The following is a 19,987-nucleotide window of genomic DNA, read 5'->3' on the forward strand; positions in this document are numbered from 1 at the left end:
AAACCGAGGCTCAAACGCAAAAACAGAGCCCCGAGAAACCCAGTGGAGCGGGCGCTCCAATGGACAGGAGCGGCCGCACCATTAAACTGGAAGAAAAGGCAAAACGAGCCTCTATGGAGCGGGCGCTCCCATAGAGAGGAGCGGGCGCTCCCACAAGAGGAGCGGCCGCTCCGCTTTCCCCTGCAAAACAGCTTCTCGTAAAACATCCATATCTTCCTCGTTTCTTGGCCAAATTAAGCTTATGACCAGTCGTTGGAAAGCTCTTGAGACGAGCTATCACCTCCAACTTGAATCATCTCAATATCACTTCTAGATCTTGAGATATGGTCAATTTAAGTCAACCCTTTGCCATTCACCATTGCTTAACACCAAGCAATAGCCCATAGCTTAAACTCCTAAGCTATGCACCCCCCCTTTGCCTTCTTGAACCGTTCTCCACACTCTCAAACCCAACATGCTTTATATTTATATTTTATATCAATTTTTTTGCATGTTCTTTGGTATGCATGAAGTAAAACAGTGTCATCACTCAGCGAGAAAAGATAGATCTCTTTCCAGGAGATTAGTTTTCAGGAATATCTGTAGCCTACCATCTATCAAAAGGGAAAACAGAGTCACCATTAGAGCATGGACAATTAATAATATGTTATTTTTTATTTTGACAAAAATATGTTACTTCTGATTATCAATGTACTTGTGAAAATAAGCTTGTGTATATATATACAGATATCATCTGATTGGGGTGATATTGAATTGCTCCTAGGGCCAAGCAGAAATGAGCAAAAATGAATAAGAATTATATGTAAGCTTCAGAGTTCTAATTTTTGAAATTCTATAATATTTCACAAGAAATTTAAGGGAAAAAATTTAATTGACAGTTCATGACAAGTATGAATGTTTCTTCGTCACAGGGAATGGTAAGGCCACCAGTGGGATGATGAAATCCAAACTCTTCCTCAGCAAGGCCAAGTAGGTCTTGAAACGCAGGGTGTCTCAAGTACGACAAAGGCACCACATATCGCTTTTTTCCCTCCTTGTTAGCTCCCACATAAACTGCAAGGTGACCTTTTGGAACTCCTCCCCGTCTTTTGTGCAATTTGATTTTTTCTTTGCTGTTTGAGATCATGGATGGAAACTGGAAAGCCATTGTTTTTTAGTAAGGAGGAAGGGAAAATATATTTTGAATGCTGGCTGTTTTGTACTTAGAATAAGGCTCTTGGGTTTCAAAAGCATTTTATAGAGGGAACATAGAGGAGAGAATAGGAACTCAAGCTTAAGTTTGGCAGCTTGGAAACTCATGGATATGGGTCCACCTCGTTTTTAATAGTCACATGACTTCATTTGGCAGTATATATTTTTTTTAATTGCCTGTATGTATGCCTTTATCCCTTGAATGATTGCCTTATTAGTTAGTATATGCAGTTCATGTTTCACAACAATTAACCTCACTTGTTAAAGTATGTCTTTAGTTATGCTGTGAAACAATAGTCACTAGATTAGCTTAAACTACTTTTATATGATAACTGTTTCAATTTGTTAGTTTTTACTATAGTATGATAGCAAATAATGGTCGAAGTTAATTGAGGTCTAACCATGTAAGTCGAAAGGAAGGCATGTTTCAGTTCATTTCGTGAACTAACTAGTCCAGCTTTAGGTTTGTATTTCTTAGGCAGCTTTAATGTTCATAATTTATTTATTTATTTATTTTATTATTATTATTATTATTATTATTATTATTTTTATTTTTTTTTATTATTTTTTTTTATCATTTTGCTATATACATATTAACTTGTAAAAGGATGAATGGAATTTCTTGAAGGATATAAGTTCCAAAAGAAACTGTGTATTCGATGAGACGTTTCTTTGAAAAAAATTAACTAAGGAGTAATTTTAATTCTTCCAATCTTTGGCAAACTGTCAGATTGAGTTTTATACTTCATTATCGAACTTGGTGACTTTCTTGTTCTTGTTAGTGATATCACTTAATTTGTTATTCAATAAAAAAATTTGATAATATAATTCCATTAGAAACTTTTTGGGGGTAGGTCATCTTCCATCTGAGATGGTCCTATAAAAAACTTTTGAGTGTGAAGTGGTGGCAATGTGAAAACCTTAAGCTGTTTGGTATAGTTTCTCCATATCTAATCAACATTAATGATTGATATTAGTAGGCGTGAATGATGTACCTCATGTCCTTGCATTATTAGCCTACTAGGACTCTGGCTACTCTTGTAAAATAAAAAGGCAGCCTGGACTAATATAACAGATCATTAAACCGATTTTCAAGTTTGACGAGAATGCTTTTGCTGATGTTGGTCATGTAATAGATGTAAATGCTCATGGAATAGCATATACTTTATCACTATTATAGTATATTATTATAGCCTATCCCTTCGCTAGTTTATATGCCAAAATCATACTAGCATTATAGCCGTTATTACTATAATATGAGATGGACTTTTGTTTCCACTTGCAAAGACTCAAGAGTTGTATCAACGCGGATGATCCTTTTGGAATTCTCTGGCTATTAATGTCACCAACATGCTCAATGATTGTATAGCTTAATAATTAAGTTTATTAATGGAACTTGACTTTTGTGTGAAAGGTGAATGTCTAATTTTGTATATATTGCATGTGCCGGTATCATACCCTTTCAACTATATGCTTATAAAAGTGACTTAGGGATGTATTTTCTCAAAATTTCTAAAGTACTTTCTTTTTTGACCTTGATATTGAATGTGGCTTTGAAAACATTTATGATTGATGAATAAGCTAGATTAGTAGCATTACTTAACTTCAAAAAAGATGCTAAGAAGTAATAACAATTGTTATGTGATATGATTTTACGGTTTTACCCCTTTTGTTCAAAACGTTTGAAGTTTATGGTTATATTGCATAGATCAAGATTAAGGAGCATTTATATTTAGGGAAAGAGATGGGTAATGTGCTATTAAAACCTTTGCATCGAATGATATTTAAAATGCCTTTTGAAGTGAAAAGAAGGGCAAAGCATGAATACTAGATTTGGCAATCAGGTCATTTCTAGCTAGGTTCGTGTTTGGGATAGTAGTAGTCCTTGTAGATACTAGATAGATAGGGCTTACATTTTTGTGACGAGTATATCTTAACTTTCAAATGACATATATTTGTGAACTTTGGGAAGTTTATAAAGACAATTTATAAAAGATATTTAAAATGCTTATAAAACTTATTATCGGATTTATTGAGCTAGCATTATTTAGGGAGGCTGATCAAAATCACTACAAACTTTCAATTGGAAATCATTGAAATTTTCCTTGAGTAATTAATTCCAAATGATTGGTGCTTTAGACTTGGCTTCCTATTGCACAATAAGAGATGAATTTATCTGTTTTTTTTAGTTTTTGTTCAGTTTATTTAGTGAAACAGTTTGAGCCAAGGCTGAATTTTGAACATCTTTGTAAGTCAAATTCTAATTAGTTCAAGCAATTGCTGAACTGTACTGTATTTATCCCACAAAGTTTGTCAATATCTCTAAATATAGTCATCCCAGAGACAAGTTACATGTGGGTACATACTAAAATTTGATAGGCACTGCAACAAATAATTTTTCCTTTGTAGGTGTATCATCAAATAATATTTCTGACTACTACAGTTTCTCCAAAATAAAATGAAAATGAAAAAGGAAAAACTTCTTAACCAAATGAAGCAGAGAATTCTCAAAGCTGTGTATTACACATATTATAGCTAGAATTTTCCCATATAGAAATTTTATATTTATCTACATGTTGAGTTGAAATATTCATTTAATATTGACTGGTTCATTTGATACTAAGAGGACCTAGAAGAGCCTTGAAGTCTATGCATATGTCTGTATATGTGTATTCTGCTTAGTCGCTTACATAGTACCATACTAACAGTTGTTTATCTTGCCAAATTATAGGACATGAGGCTCCCCTTTGATTTTCTCTTCATGTTTCAACGGGATTCCAATGGTCTTATGATGCTGATAAAAGATTCCTCAGGGCAAGGAATTGCTATACTGCCATGGAATGACTAAGCAAGCTCATTTTCAGCTTGTCCAAGCATAAAAGGGCTCAGATAAGTTAGTGGAACCACATATCTTTTCATTTCAGTTTCTCGAATAAAAACCAGTACATGCCATTTTCATACATCTTTTGCTTCACTTGAAGATGTGATTTGAAAATTTGCATGGGCTTTCTTGGGTGGTTAAATGTTAGTAAACTACTTTTAGTTTCTCTCAGAGGTAGGATTTGATTGTGTAAATAGAAGACCAGTATACAAAAATCTTGAATTTCCTTCTGCTATCTCACTGTTTTAGTGACTTAATCCTTCAGAAATCTATAAGAGTGGAATAGCCTGTTATAATGCCACTTGGTATGAGGCTGCTTGTTGCACCTTTGCTATGCATATGATGATACTTTGCTCTCTGTTGTGATAGGTTAGGAGTAGTGGCCGCGTCACAATCTCACATACTCCCTCTCCCAAAACTATATTGCAATGGAGAAGAAAGGACTCGTTTTTCTTTGTAGAAACCAATCTTTTACATTGTATTACACCAGCTACAAAATCTATATACCTGATAAGCAAAAAGTGTAAATAGGTAATTCTTTATGATATACAGCTTCCGTTGAAAACAAAAGCAGTCAAATTAACAATCAGAAGCTTCAAAGGAAAACTTTTTAACCATGACCCATAAGTCATAAGTCATTTAACTGAGAAATAAGATTGGTGAAGTAATTTTCAGTGCAAGGAACTGTCAGCCTTCCCATCCCATGGTCATACCCGAACTTTTCTTCAGCCTCCTTTAGTAGTTCTTGAAATAGAGGATGCCTCAGATATGATACGGGGACTACAAACCGCTTCTTCTCTTCCTCTCCTACATAGACAGCAAAATGGCCTTTAGGAACTGGAATTGATGTCTTCTCTTGACATGAAAATTGTTGGGAAAATATTAGCCCCCTTTTGGTGACTTGCCTAGCACACTTGCAGATTCCCACTGAATGGCTTCCCATGTACTTTCTGATTTTGTTAAAATCAAGAGAGATTTAGAAACAGAGTAAAGACAGTGAAGTTCTATTTACAATGTTTATGTTTAGAAATTTTGTAGGGTAATGTGCCTACACTGCTGTGTATATATAGAAGAATGTTGATATGCAAGAAATAAAGTCTAGTTTTTACCAATTGGCTTATGTACTTATACTTGGGGTGATTCTCTATGGTTAAAAATATCCAAGACATGCAAATTATACCTTTTGTTGTCCTTTACATTATTAGCAATTCTAAGATTTCTGATACAGCACATGGAAATAAGTCAATAACGTCGTCTTCCCAACTAGTATATGAAATGAAATCCAACCACGAGTTTTTCACACAGTGAGGCAATCCCGTGTTTACTGAGCATGTTATCGTGTCAGTGGCAATGATTAGACCTTCTAGCCAATCCAAAAGCTTGTACATATTGTTTACTGGAATTATGGAATGACATTTGGGAATTTTTTTTTTTAAAAAATTGAAAATCCTTTTTTTTTTAATCATTATAATATTTATACCTATTATTAAGAACCCTGATGCATATTACAATCCTCTTGAATTTGAAAATGCCTAGAAAAGGATTTGCTGCAGAGTTTGCAGGTTATCATTATAGGTCATATGATTGCCCACTGCATATCATAAAGCCTTGCAAATTGATATTTGGCTTTGTCATCATTCATAAATGCTTACTGTTGTTTCTCCTCCATACATTTCTCTCATTATATATGCTTCTATTTTGTGCATGAATGTGAGCTCCTCCCGCAAATGTGTCATGTTAACTGTATTGAGATGGAAATTCAACTATAATTATCAGAACTGCAAATAATTTGTAGTTTATTTCCTCTTCCCACCTACCCTTGCTGCAGGAGAAGGTGTCTCGTAAATTGTAACTTAAATTGTGGGTCACTTGCTCTTTATGAGAGCCCAGTCAGCCCACTTTTTAAAATTTTTTTTTCCATAGTGAGAGGCCAGTGACACATTAAGTTGTAGGCTTGTGGAATTTAAAAATAGTTGGGCTAAAAAAGCACAAATATACACTTCTTTGTCCTTAATATTTTTCACACTTGCTTAATATGAATGTCCCCAAATTGTTGCTCACATTTCTAATTTTGGAGTACCTTCAGGTTACGAATTTCAAGTTAATTTTTTATATGCTTTATAAGAATTCAAGTATGCAACAAGCTCCGCAATCCATTAAGATTTAAGCTATCAATTAATCTTATGTCATGCCCCACTTATGCTCTAGCCGATAAAATCCAAATATATCACCAAGATAAAAAAAAAATGCAAATTAAGTGGCAACCTTGTAATTAAGTCAATGAATTTTTATTAAATTTGGGCCCTACACTTGTTGATTTTATTATGAAAATTCCATGTTGAATGGGTATTTATGTTGACTAAATTATAAGACTGTCACTTGGTTTGTATCTTCGTTTGTCATGGTGATAAACTGGGGTTTGCTCTACTGTAGCCTTAATATATGTGCTAAACTATATTATGAAAAAGCCATAAGGGAAGGAGAGATTATCTAATATTAGGTGAAATTTTTACTTGTCTTTTTGTTTTGTTTTTTTTTTTTTCCCTTCTCTTTTAAGCTACTAAACTATTCTAACTTTAGGTTAACTTAGTGATGAATGTATTTGTCAATTTGTATGGCTTAAGATGTTTAAGATATACATGTGGCTTGTTAAATATTGTACGGCATGCTTGGCTTTTTTTTAGATCATATTTAGGGAGGAATGACAGATTACTCCGTGACACTTTGTTGGATGGTTAAACTTCGCCCTTCTGATCTAATTATTCACTCCATTTTCTTTTTTACAGTCTCTAAGTAATATGTTTGATCATAATTTAATTATGTATTTTTTAAAATATAAAAAAATATATATATTTTAAAAATACATATTAGGAGGATCTTACAAATTCTCAGTTGATATTGTTTTTTCCGATATATTATAGGGAATCCATGGTCAGAGGTAATAATTTCTTGACTTCAAAATAGGAAGTGTAGCAAATAATCAAAAAAAGGAGAGAGTAGCAGTGAAAATGTTTTCCTTTGGCTGCTCTATGGGATTATTTTTTGAGGTATATATTAAAATAATATTAAGCATCATTGGCACGCAATTTTAACTCATTGTTTTCTGTTGTGAATTCCTTGTCCTCTGCTGTTGTACTCGTCTTTGTATTATTTATCAAGCTTTCCTATTTTAATATAATATACAACCTTTTCTTGTATCTTTGTGTGAGGTTTAATAATTTAATACAGCTACAATCACTGAATTTGATAGTGCTCGTGGGGTTAATTTCTCTTTCATCATGTCTATAGTTTCTCAACGCAATTACCTGTGAAAGTTGATAGTTCTATAATGATAAGAGGTTTTTGGAGGATGCATCTTTTCAATTATAGTATGTTTAAAGGTTTATGCTAAGTATTCTGTTTCCTTATGTTCGACCTATTACAATTTATTTTGTAAGTTTCTGGTTGAGTGTAGTTGATGTGAGTCAAAGTTGGTGAGACTAAATGTAGTGAATGTGATAGATTGATAGTCTTTCATGGTCATCTTAGTATAGGACAACCTTAAGGGGACATTCCAAAAAGTAAAATGGGACAAACAAAAGGGTTGGAGTGTGTAATATCCTAACATTTCTCATACGGAGTATGATTTTGATCGTAGTATATATTCCTATTTAGTTTGAATTAGAAGTCTTGGTACTGTGTTAAATCCTCAATTTTTTTTTTTATAAATGCAACATTTAAGAAAAGTAGATTTTTTTTTTGGGAGAGAAGAGAGATAAAGAAGTGGTCCCATGTGATGAGGAGATATAGAGAGAAATGAATTCCATAAGTAGTGATGTTGCACTTATTATGAACTTTCAGATTAGGGAACATGACACTTATTAGAAAACAGAGGAAGTATATATTTTGATTGATTGATTAATAAATCTAATAAATTTTTTCGCAATATGTCATGGTATTAAGAGGAGGTTAAAATTTTGGTCATTGCTAATTCTGCTGCTGGTGCCTTTTATTTTGTTTGCTGATGAACTATATGGACCTATCTTCAAGAGGTTTGCAATCAGCACATATTTTTAGTGTGGATTGGTCTTCAAGAGGTTATAAATTTGTTTGGCATGATTCTTGATGTCAAGCATAAGCGTTGAGCTTCAGGGATTTATTTATTTATTTTTATTTTATTATTAAAAAAAAAAATCCAGAACCCCCTAACTTCTTGTATTGCTATAATTCTAAGAGAGGGTGTGCAAGGAGAAAACAACATGGCCAAGGGAAATGCCGCATTGCATTACATTTTGCATCTTAGTTACAGTATCTTGTTACTTCTAAAAAAGGGTCTTCTTTAAAAATGATAAATTTTATGCAGTAAAATCTTAATTTGCTGTTGTAAAGGAAGGTGGGCATTTTGTGAATAATAGTTAGGACATTAATATATTTGTATTCATCTAAGTCAGCATAGCTAAATTTATTCACTTTCTACTTTCTAGTATCTTTTTTTATCCAACTTGTGTATGAAACAAAGTTGTTGAATTGCTGACAGAATTATAGACATTCACTGTTGAAGTACAAATCTTATAAACACATCTATACCATGTAGCCTATAAAGACCTAAAGCAACTCCCCCCATCCTCCTCAATAAGAGAAACACAAAGAGAGAAAAACTATTTCAATTCAAAATTGTTCCAAGAAATAACCTAACTCTTCATTTCTCCTCAGGAACTGAATTGACAGGTAAGCTTGTTGAACGCTTCCTCTCCACAAGGAATACTTAGACCGCCTGTGGGGTGATTAAAGCCAAACTCCTCTTCGGCACTTTTAAGTAGTTCTTGGAATGCTGGTTGGCTCAGGTAAGAAAGTGGCACCACATATCTCTTTTTTTCTTGCTCTCCAACGTAGATAGTGAAATGCCCTTTTGGAACTGCTTGCTGATTGTTGTTATGAAGTGATGGTAATTTTAGTAGCTGTCTGGCATTAGAGATCGTAGATTGTAACTTCATTTTGACTTAACTATGGTTTTTATATCTGAGGGAGGGAGAAAAGACTAGGATTTTTGTTTGGCACGCCTGAGGTTTTTGTTTGATATTAGTGATGCTTTGCCGTTCCAGTGCTTTTGGAAAGGTAAAGAATATATGCTTTCTATTTATAGAATCTGGATTTTGATTTGTTTATGTTAAGTTCCCACTTCTATTAAGAATTTAAGGATCACATGCCATCTTTCATCAGCTTATATAGTCATCATTTGTCTCTCATTGCTATCTGTGGGCAAGTCCATTGGTTAGTTTCATAATTATCTGGTTAAAACTATAAGATCTCCTGATGAATCGGTTGAATCCTTTATATCTGGGTCTGGGTGATTTGTTTCGGTGATTGGCTTCTGCAGTTCTGCATTGGAAAATGATGGGTCAGCTCAATAAATCCATGTGAAGTTTGCGTTGAGTTTGAACCCCTCGTAAGCTCTTTAAGTTTTCTGGGGTAGCGTTTATTGGTTGAACTTCTTCTCTCTTATAAACACGTAAAAATTTAGGTACATATATTCTATCTGATATGGTTACATGTCAAGCACCCTTTACGTTGAGTATATGAAGTTTGGATACCAAAATTGCCACAGGTTTTTGTGTATTTGGGTGCTGTGGTTGGAATTATGTGTTTGAGACTTGGTCTTTTTGATTATTGAAGTGAATGATGTAATTAGCTAAGTTAGCTTATCTTTGGGATCTCACCTTTCCTTATGTGTTCCTTTTTGATATTTTAGGCTTGGTGATGTATCGAAACAATATATTTCACTTATTATCTATACTAATACTAATATATTAAAAGGCGTTACTAAAAACGTCTATGCGCCACGTAGACTCCCTTTCGCCACGTCACTTACTCAATTTCTTAGCATGCCATGTCATCCACTGAACACCTTAATGTGCCACATCATCCACACAACCAACAATAATCCATGTTGTCTCAACTATAATGAAAAAAATATATAGATGAGAAGGTTCGAACACGTGACCTCTTAAAAGAAAGGTTACTAATCAACCATCTAGACTAATTGTCAATTATGTCTTATCCTTGCACACTAAATAATATTGTACTATAAAGTATTGATCACACATACTACATATACACTACTAGATGCTCTGAAAATTAGCAGTTACACAATTATAAAAGTAGTAACCTGGGGCAACGCCCGGGCTACTCACTAGTTTTACTTTAAAAAGAAAAAAAGAAAACATCAAATATTGCCATGTTTAGTGATAAGACTTTAATGTATAATATTGGGGTCACGAGATAAAAATTTGTATGAGGCATGTTCTAACTTTATAATCGTATGCGGATGATATGGAACATAGCACTTAAAGGGAGAGTGTCATATGATACATAAACTTGTTTAGGAACAATTTTTAATATATTAGTAATTAGTACTTCCTCCGTCCCCAAAACTTCAACCCTTTTAGGTTGATTTTGCAGTTATTAAGAAACTTAAATAAAAAGAAATAAAAATATATTGAAAATATAAATTTACATGGGGTTTGTAAAAAAGTAGAGATATAAAGCATTAAAAATACATGAAAAAAACAAAATTTTATATGGGAAAGCTAATTTTGCACAAATATTGTTGTAAATTGGTGGGTATTTTAATGCAAATGGGTCGATTATTTTGGGACTAAAATTAGGCCAAAAGGGTCGAAATTTTGGGGACGGAGGGAGTAGTAGATTACAAGTATGTGCCGAGAGGGCGAGAGGTAATAAGGTTTAACAAATCTTCAAGAGTGGTCCAGTGAGTCCATTTTCATCCTTCTTTTTACTCAAAAGATCCCTTATCTTTTCCCAAAATCTCAAAAGTGTTGCTAGTCATGCTGATAATTTTCTCCTTCATTTCACTAAAATGGCAACACTAAATGGTTTGAGATATTTCAAAGAAAATTGCAACACTTCCCAGTTCTTTTTAAACTTTTACAATTTAAATCATTTACATTACTAATTTTTGGCGCATTATATTTCTCTCTTCTCTTCTCTTAGATTTTCCTTTAATATACATTTAGTACACTTTACTTTTTGTATAAAAGGGTTGGTTTGTCTCTCCTCTCTTACCTAAAATAATGTGTTATATGCTTGCAATTCTAATAAACGGAAGAATTAATTATTTATCTAACTCCCACTTTGTCTATCACCCTTTCAAAGTGGTGGGATGTAGGCTTGAAGCTAAAATTCAAAAACTGCTTTGATTTAACCATGAACCTTGTGTTTCTAGCTAGGACTTTCTTATGTGAGTGCCAACTTATGGTCCAAGTTGCTGCTCAGCATATTATTGCTCATGCATTGAGGCAAACTCATTTTTCCTAAATTGTATGGTGTCTTAACCTTATGAAGCATTTATTTGTGTATTTTCTGGAATTAGGTATGTATGTAGTTACAACTAAAACATACTTGGTGTGTAGTTGAAGAAAAGAAACCTAAAGGACCCCCCTGCCTCAAGGTATGGGATTCATGAGGAAGTCCTATTGTCCAACTGATTTGCAAATGTCTCCCAAAGGGCAAAATGGTAATACTACTTGTGTTTAACCGTTTATTACCCCCTCCAATTCGTAATGAGCAAAACACTTTCCTTTCATGCCCGTTTCATAATAATTGCAGTACTTCCTTATTTGGTAAGTGTCCGATACTATTTTATTATTTCTCTCTCCCACCAACCCTACTTACACTACTTTTCTATTATTTTTCTCTCACACTAATAATTAAATATATCCCCTTGACTTTACTTTATTTTATAAAATTCTCCTTTTTGTCCCCATCTTATAATTTTCCCAAAACTTTGTACAACAACTAGTATTGTGATTATTACGAAACAAAGGGAGTATCAAATAATGAGATAAAGTATGTGCTTGAGAGAAAGAGAGAGAGAGATAGATAGATAGATAAATAAAAGTGGGTAGAACGTGAGCCTCACGCTAGACAAACTATCACATGGAAGAAAGAAAAAGATAATTGAGACCTCTTAAGTACCATTGAAAGCGTCTCTAGTGACATTTCATGCATATATAGTACCATTACACCATCAAAATGTTGGCTCACTTGGTAAGTTTCTTATCTAAGTTTGGGATTCGGATCCTTCTAAGTGAGGGTGCTTGGGGGTAGGGATTCCCTTACCCTTCTCACTACTCTCAAGTAGAGCTGTCAAAAACTAATCCGATCCGAAATATCGACCTGAACCCGATTATTAATTGATCCATCTGAACCCGAAAAAATGGTGACCCGAACCCGACCTGACCCGATCTGAAACCAACCCTAAACCCGAGTTGACCCGAGTATTTGAGACCCGAATCCGAACATAAACCGACCTGGAGATGACCCGACCGGAATGTAGCCCGTAAATTATTGACCTGAACGAACCCCACCTAAACCGAAATTGACCCAAACCCGTTTAACCCATTAAAACCCGACCTATTACTAACCCGACCTAAATACAACCCGATCTGTTCCTAACCCAACCCGAATTTAACCTGACTTGTGACTAACCCGACTCGAAATTCAACCCGACCCAAAATCAACTCGACTTGTTATTGACCCGACCCAAATTCAACCCGACTTGTTATTGACCCGACCCGAATTTTACCCGACCTATAACTAACCCGACCCAAAATTCAACCCGATTTGTTACTAACCCGATCCGAAATCAACACGACTTGTTATTGACTCGACTTAAATTAACCCATATTGTTCTTAACCCGATTTCAAATCACCTTAAATTCAATTTAGACCACCTTATTATTATTGATCAAAGCATTTTGTCTAGGGAGACCAAGTCGATCCAGGCCAGCAAAAGAAAGAAGCATCATCCCCAAATTTAAGAGTTAAATATGGTATATATTTGTTGTATGATCAAAGGAGATAATTATCTTCATGTATTATAGGCTATAGTTCCCTAGTATGTTGCCATATATATTGTCATTACATGAACTATTAACAAACGAACCCAAAAAATGTACCCGAACCCAAGATGACTTGACTCGAAATCAACGTGAAATCCAAATTAACCCAATATTTGAGACCTGAACCCGAACATGACCCGACATGATCATAACTCGCAATTTATTGACTTGAATCAAACCGAACTTGAACACGAACATGACCTGACTTGAAAATGAACCGACCTGATTGTAACCCGCAAATTATTGACTTGAATCGAACCCGACTTGAACCCGAGAATGACCCGACTTGGAATGATCCGACCTGATTATAACACGCAAATTATTTATTTGAACCGAACCCGACTTGAACCCGAGAACGTCCCAACCTGATAATAACCGGCAAATTATTGACTTGAGCCGAACCCGACTCAAACCCAAGAATGACTCAACCTGATTCTAACCCGTAAATTATTGACTTGAACCGAACCCGACTCGAAATCTAGAATTACCTTAACCCGTTTTAATCTGAGAAAACCCGAATTAAACCCGACTTATTATTCACTTGACTCGAATGTAACCCGACCTGTTATTAACCCGACCTAAACCCGATAAGATGTATGACTCGACTCAAGCATGACCCAACCCGAACCTGACCCGCATAGGTTACAGCATTAACCCGAATTGACCTGACTCGAGTTGACCTGACCTACTCTTACTCGACCTAAACCCGACCCGTTCACCCGAATTGACAGCTCTACTCTTAAGTGCCTAACCTCCAAATAGTGGACCAAAATAACCGTGAGCGTTCTAAGTCTAGTCCGGGTTCTCATTACCAAAAAATATACTTCCTCTATTCCCCTAATATTGCAACATGGGGGTAAATGAGGAGAGAGAGACATAGAATTAGAGACCCATGTGATGAGAGAAATAGAGATAAAACATATACAAATAAGGAAATGTTACAATATTTGTGAAACTTTCTAAAATGGTAATTGTTGCAATATTAGGGGATTGGAAGAAGTATATATGTAATACCATTGCAATATTCAATGGTACTATTTGACTACCTAATGGTATTGCTTTTAACTTTTCAAGTAATTACCAAAATGTCATGTTAGACAAGAGATGTGTTTTTTCTAAAACCCAAACCCTAGGAATCTTTTCAAAAATAAGTAACAACACTACTTCTCATCCCTTGTTGGCAGTATTACTTGCTGCCTCTTGCTCCAACCACCATGTCCTTATCATCCTTCTAACCCCGGCCACCACCAAAGAGCTAGATTTCAATTACAGATCCAAAATGCAGTCTTTACATATCCATGGAATCCTTTTTAGCATTCATTGGTTTATATACAAGACTTAAGTGATATGATTTTTGTAGATTTTGGCCAGTCCAACAGTTGTATGAAGAAAGTACGTACAGTACCGATGTACCATTTTAATATTTTATGACAAATTCCTCAATAAAAACATGTGGTATATTTGGTATTAAGTATGGGTTACTAGGTGTCACTCATTGTAAATTCATGGATTTGATACCAAAACCGATACTTGATATGGTTTACTAAACGGCTGAATAACTTATATATTTGATAGGTGTTTATCGTGAGGAATACAGATGTGCTTCGCTGATTCTCTTGAGAACATTCTGCTTTATGAGAGTACATTTCTTTTTACTTTGTGGGCCCGATTTGTGCATTTTGATGTTATTGTTCTGATTGAGTGTGTTATATAAATATATGCTTAATTAATAAGTAAAATGTAGAGAGATTATGCGAGACTATTTTTTACATCAATTTCTCTGACTAAAAAAATATCATATCAGTCACAAAAAAAAAAAAAAAAAAAAAATTGGAATTGAGTTTTAATATACATGGGTAATCTTGGAACTAAGGGCTAAAAAGTCTTAGAAATAAGAACCTAGAAAAAAAATTAGAAATAAACTATCAGCTCCATGACGACCTCACTTGATTAATGAGGATATGGATAAAGGTTTCTTCATCACAAGGAATGGTGAGACCGCCCATTGGATGATTAAAGCCGAACTCTTCTTCGGCCCGAGTAAGCAAATCTTGAAATGCCGGATGGCTTAAGCAAGATAAGGGCACCGCATATCGTTTCTTTTCATTGTTATAACCTCCTACATATACTGTGATGTGACCTTTTGGGACTCCTTGGGTTTTGCTAAGTAATTTTAGGAGTTGTTTGGTGGAGATAGAAGGCAACCGGAAAACCATAGCTTTTTCGAGATGATTCTTTTAATCTGAGAAACAGGGGAGGATGGAGTTTTCTTATTTGAAAGCTGTTTTGTTTGGGAAGGTTCAGCTGGTAACAATTGGTATTTATAGGGATGCACTACTTGAATGATGGAGGTCGAAAACTTTGGTACTTGGATTTTTTTTTATTTTTTTGAATGCTTCAATGATCTGTGAACATGACCCACCTTATCAATGTTCACATGGTTGTGATAACTAGGCTCGACAATTTTTTATTGCCTCCTCACATGTAACCTTGGACCTCATGGTTGCCATACTAGAAAAATTGAATAAATAGACTTGATTTCGGCTCTGCAGTCACTGATCAGCAGAAGTGATGCATGCCACTATTGTTTTATTTGCACGGGCAATTTTTTAACTGAAAATTGAGAGTGACCTTAGTCGCAAGTTGGTATGTCTTTGTAGAGAATCTATTATGCACTCGGGTTCACCTGGCTATAGGTGCACCTCCACATTAAACTACTCACATGCTCAGCACATGAGCATGTGATTTTTTTTCTGTACAAGAGTGCACCTTATGCCTAGTCTTTGAAGCGTCCACAACATAAATTATGTGAGAGGGTGCACCTTAGGTGATTTATTCAATGTCTTTGAAAGCATGCATAGTACAAATGTCATATTGCATTTGGAGCTATCTCTAGCTGGATGGTTTTTTCTACCAACATACAGATGAGGTGGTCCTTCCTCGTCTGTTGTAGAAGTTCCTGTTTATAATCTGTTTATTTTTTCAACAAGGAGCCTGAGAGGTAGGGGGGTTTAACAAGGAGCCCGAGGAGGGGGTGGGGGGGAGGGGGGGTTAGACATAGGGGTGAGAGATGAGGGGCTGCAATCTATTCTTGTTATAGTTGTCTCATTATCCTAATCCATTGAAATTAAGGATTTATTAAGATTTTATTGTCATATTTTTTTTCATAGTTAAGTCCCTAATGCTATTCTATGTTATTCATTACTCCATACAAATGAGGGTATAATGAGAAATCCTAGCATGACCGATTACTATTAGTCTATTACGAAGTATAGGAAAAGTGATAGTTTTTCAGACTCTTTAAAATAGTATACACATGAGACATGACTTTTTTTGGCCGTGGGACTGTGGGAGCATGGAATTATCATATGTGTCGAATTACATTTATGCACATTATTTCTGATTGAGGGCCACTATGATAACTGTGACTGATTACAAGTGTGGTAAAAAGCGGTATCAAGAGCAGCAGTTCAAAAGACACCTGAGAATAAACTAGAAAGACTAAGAAAATTTGAGGAGATCCCGAGGGCCTCACATTTCTAACAGGATTTTGAATAACTATAGAACAGCTTTCTAAATCTTAATTTTTTTAGCCCTTACATTAAGTCATTAAGTACCAATTCTCTGCATCTAACCCTTATTAGTCTAAAAGGCTAGGATTCTGACACCTGAACTTTAACTGTCATTCATCGATTCTTAACTAATTAAGCTAATTAAAATGGTGCTTGAATTTTGGATTAGTTTAACGTTGAACATGCATTAAACTGAAATTTGCTGACTTTATTTCTTGCTCTTTAATTTGTTAAGTATTGTGCCATGCAGTGAACGGAATATATCTTTCAGTGTATTAATGCATTATCAGCAGTTTTATCGTTTATTTCGAATCTTTCCACGTTAATTTTGATGAGCCAACCTGGACATGCATTGATGCATAGCAGCTACTTACCCAATAAATTTTTGCATGTCTGATTTGCTTGGCTGATTTTTAGTATATTATATGCCCTCATTTTCTCTGAATATTGAACTTATCTTAGAATTTCATTAAAAATTGTCCTGGTATGGGAATATGGGATATGATGAGATTCACCTTTCCTTTTATAACTGTAACATGGAAAAATACACTGAAGTAAACTTCTTGTGCTGATTTTGTCAGAATAGATGATTTACAGGATCAAGTATGTTGTATTATGTAATTATTATTATTCTATCTTACATGATTATCAATTGGGTAGCTTAGTACCTACGAAGTATTAGCTTTGCATGTGTGAAGAGCCATCAAGATTTGGCTCCATTGTTATTTGTCTCTAGTTTCTAGCTCTCATGTACTTTGGACATTTTAAACAGGACAGAGAAGATATCTAGCTAGATTAAAATTCGAATCGAAACTGTGGGTCCTATATTCTAATTAGACTTGAGAATAATGTATGAGCATATTTTAATATTCCCTCCATCCCCAAAATTTCGACTCTTTTAGCCAAATTTTAGTTCCAAAATGATCGACCCATTTGCATTAAAATACCCACCAATTTACAACAATATTTGTGCAAATTTAGCTTTCCCATATAAAATTTTGTTTTTCATGTATTTTTAATACTTTATCTCTTTATTTTTTTACAAATCTCATGTAAATTTATCTTTTCAATATGTTTTTATTTATTTTTATTTAAGTTTTTTAATAACTGCAAAATCAACCCAAAAGGGTCGAAATTTTAGGGACGGAGAGAGTAATAGTAATAATAATACATTGATTAGCAAGATCCACATTAATTCAGTTTTAAGGTTGATTGCTCTTTTCTTTTTCTTCTTTTTCTCTCCCACGCCCCCTTTTGGCTTTTCCTCCACTCATTTTGTCAGGTGCAGAGTACAGAACCTTGATTTGGCCTTTTAATTTTTTGCTCCTGATTTAAGTAATTGACTTTGAGTAATATATTCCTTTAGCCGTTAATTGTGGCATTTTTTGTTGTTGTCAAAAAAATTTTTTTAAAAAAAAAAAAAAAAAAGAGAGAGAAAAATACAAGTAATAAAATTGTGGCATTTTCAATTCCATCACAGACTGTCAATGCGTTTGTGGCTTAGATGAGCTTAAAAAATTGAAGCTCTAAAGGAGTTTTAGTTGGTTTTATCTTGACTATTTTGATTTCATATATGATCGACATTTGTTGCGTAACGTTCAAATTAATTAAGTCCTGTTCAAAATACTAATCTTTGTCTTAAAGTGTGATAATTTCACTTCTAACACCTTATATAATCTCAGAATTTTGAATGTTCAATCTTAAAATGATCTTGAAATCTCAATGCTGTCCTAGTTCTGATCTGCTGTAATTTTTACAGGACCCTTATGGTATGTGTTTTAGGTAGTCTGATAATAAAAGCAGACAAGTTATTCGAGGTCTTCAATCCAGGTTCAATGGCTCTAGATGGCAGGTCTGATTTTCTGAACGCGGGAGTTGGTAGTCTTTTCTAGTTTGGTAACTTGCACTCGTGGGCGAGCGGGATCAGCTATGGAATCGGAACCCAGGTCTGGCGGTTGTCACTCCTGTCAGGGAATTCAAGACCAATAATACACAGTTACACTCGCAAGCACATCAGTTGCAGGATTCGGAACACATCTCCACATCAACAACTGGATACTCAAGCTTTTTCTCCATCATTCTGAAGGATCCATTGTAACTGGAATCTTCTGGTCAGAATTTTAAGTTTATATTATTCATCCAATGATTAATGATAGGTTTCAGCTTTTATGCTCTGTTTTTTTTTTTTTTTTTTTTACCAACTTTAATTGTGTGCAGTGCAGCTGTCTGAAATAGAACTTTTCTTGCTCTGGAGCCGATCGTTTCAGAGATTATGAAAAAAAGCAGAAAATGAAGTTTCTTTATGAGTGCATACTGAGTATGAAATAACTCGAATTCGAGTATCGGTTTTATCCAATTTTCAGATATAGCAAGTTATGTGTCAAATGTCGGTACCCATGTTGGAGCGTCAAGAATATGATGCAGGTGCTTGAGGTAATTTGGAGAGTTCAAGTAACAGAGAACAGTAGAATGTCACACAGAGAAAGAAGTTCAGGAACAATATTTATATTTTGCATTGATCTACATTCTATAACTACAGAAATTGAGCCCACTCAACCAAGGTGAGTGTGACATTGTTAGTATCTATATACAAGAGTAATTTGGCTCTCATAATATTATCATGATTAGAAAGACCAAGAAATATGTATTGGTCAAAAGAGATCTATGTCAAAATTGAGGAGATTTAATTAGACTCCATCAATAAATCTTATTGACAGCTGAGGACATGAATAAATGTTTCTTCATTGCAGGGAATGGTGAGACCCCCCATGGGATGGTTGAACCCAAATTCTTCTTCAGCTCGACTTAGAAGATTCTGAAATGCCAGAAGTCTCAAGCATGTCAATGGCACCACATACCGCTTTTTTTCTTCGTTACAATCTCCCACATATATCGCAACATGACCCTTTGGTACGCCTTTTTGGCTTTTGCTATGCAATTTCATGAATTGTTTGGAGGACGAAGAGATCATAGAAGGCAATTGGAAAACCATGATTAATTTTAATATTATTTTTTAAGGAAAAGCGAGTTTCTAAGGTAGGAAAGGATTTTTAGAATTATACTTGAAAGAAGTTTTGATTTGTTTTGGAAGGTTCAGGAGGTGAAGAAGGGTATTTATAGTAAGTTGCAATGAAAATCTAATGATAATTTACAAGCTTTAAATGCCGAGAATTTGATTGTATTATGACCCACATTATCAGCATTCACATGGTTGTGTTAATCTATACTTAGTATTTAAAAACACAAACCAAAATTGACACTTGTCATCATTCTTTCTCACCTTTCTTTATTCATTCTCCCTCCTTATGTTTTCAAAGAAATTCTCTCTTCATCTCCCCCTTTATTTCTCAATAACTTTTATATTTTGTAATCTTTATTTTAATTTAATAACAAATTAAATTTCCTAAACATTCTCCTCTTCTCATTATTCCATCTATCAATTC

At 34.5% G+C, this 19,987-nt stretch overlaps 2 protein-coding genes and 1 long non-coding RNA gene across 3 annotated transcripts; 1 reads left to right on the plus strand and 2 right to left on the minus strand.

The window, feature by feature from the left end:
- Positions 1–525: 525 nt before the first annotated feature.
- On the minus strand, positions 526–1,147 carry LOC145589130 (auxin-responsive protein SAUR21-like). Its single transcript, XM_081645689.1, has 2 exons — positions 877–1,147; positions 526–593 (listed from the first exon to the last, which is right to left on the minus strand). The coding sequence occupies exons 1-2, from the start codon at positions 1,145–1,147 to the stop codon at positions 526–528; spliced, it is 339 nt and encodes a 112-aa protein (XP_081501815.1).
- A 3,553-nt stretch (positions 1,148–4,700) lies between these two features.
- LOC145589131 (uncharacterized) lies at positions 4,701–9,045 on the minus strand. The gene is made up of 3 exons (XM_081645690.1): positions 8,778–9,045; positions 5,553–5,619; positions 4,701–5,022 (listed from the first exon to the last, which is right to left on the minus strand). The coding sequence occupies exons 1-3, from the start codon at positions 9,043–9,045 to the stop codon at positions 4,701–4,703; spliced, it is 657 nt and encodes a 218-aa protein (XP_081501816.1).
- An 8,924-nt stretch (positions 9,046–17,969) lies between these two features.
- Positions 17,970–19,706, plus strand: LOC145588196 (uncharacterized). The gene is made up of 3 exons (XR_014101555.1): positions 17,970–18,655; positions 18,762–19,105; positions 19,295–19,706. It is a non-coding gene; the product is annotated as an uncharacterized LOC145588196 (long non-coding RNA).
- Positions 19,707–19,987: the final 281 nt, after the last annotated feature.

The sequence above is a fragment of the Chenopodium album genome, chromosome 17 (assembly GCF_948465745.1).
Source record: "Chenopodium album chromosome 17, dcCheAlbu1.1, whole genome shotgun sequence".
Lineage (NCBI taxonomy): Eukaryota > Viridiplantae > Streptophyta > Magnoliopsida > Caryophyllales > Amaranthaceae > Chenopodium > Chenopodium album.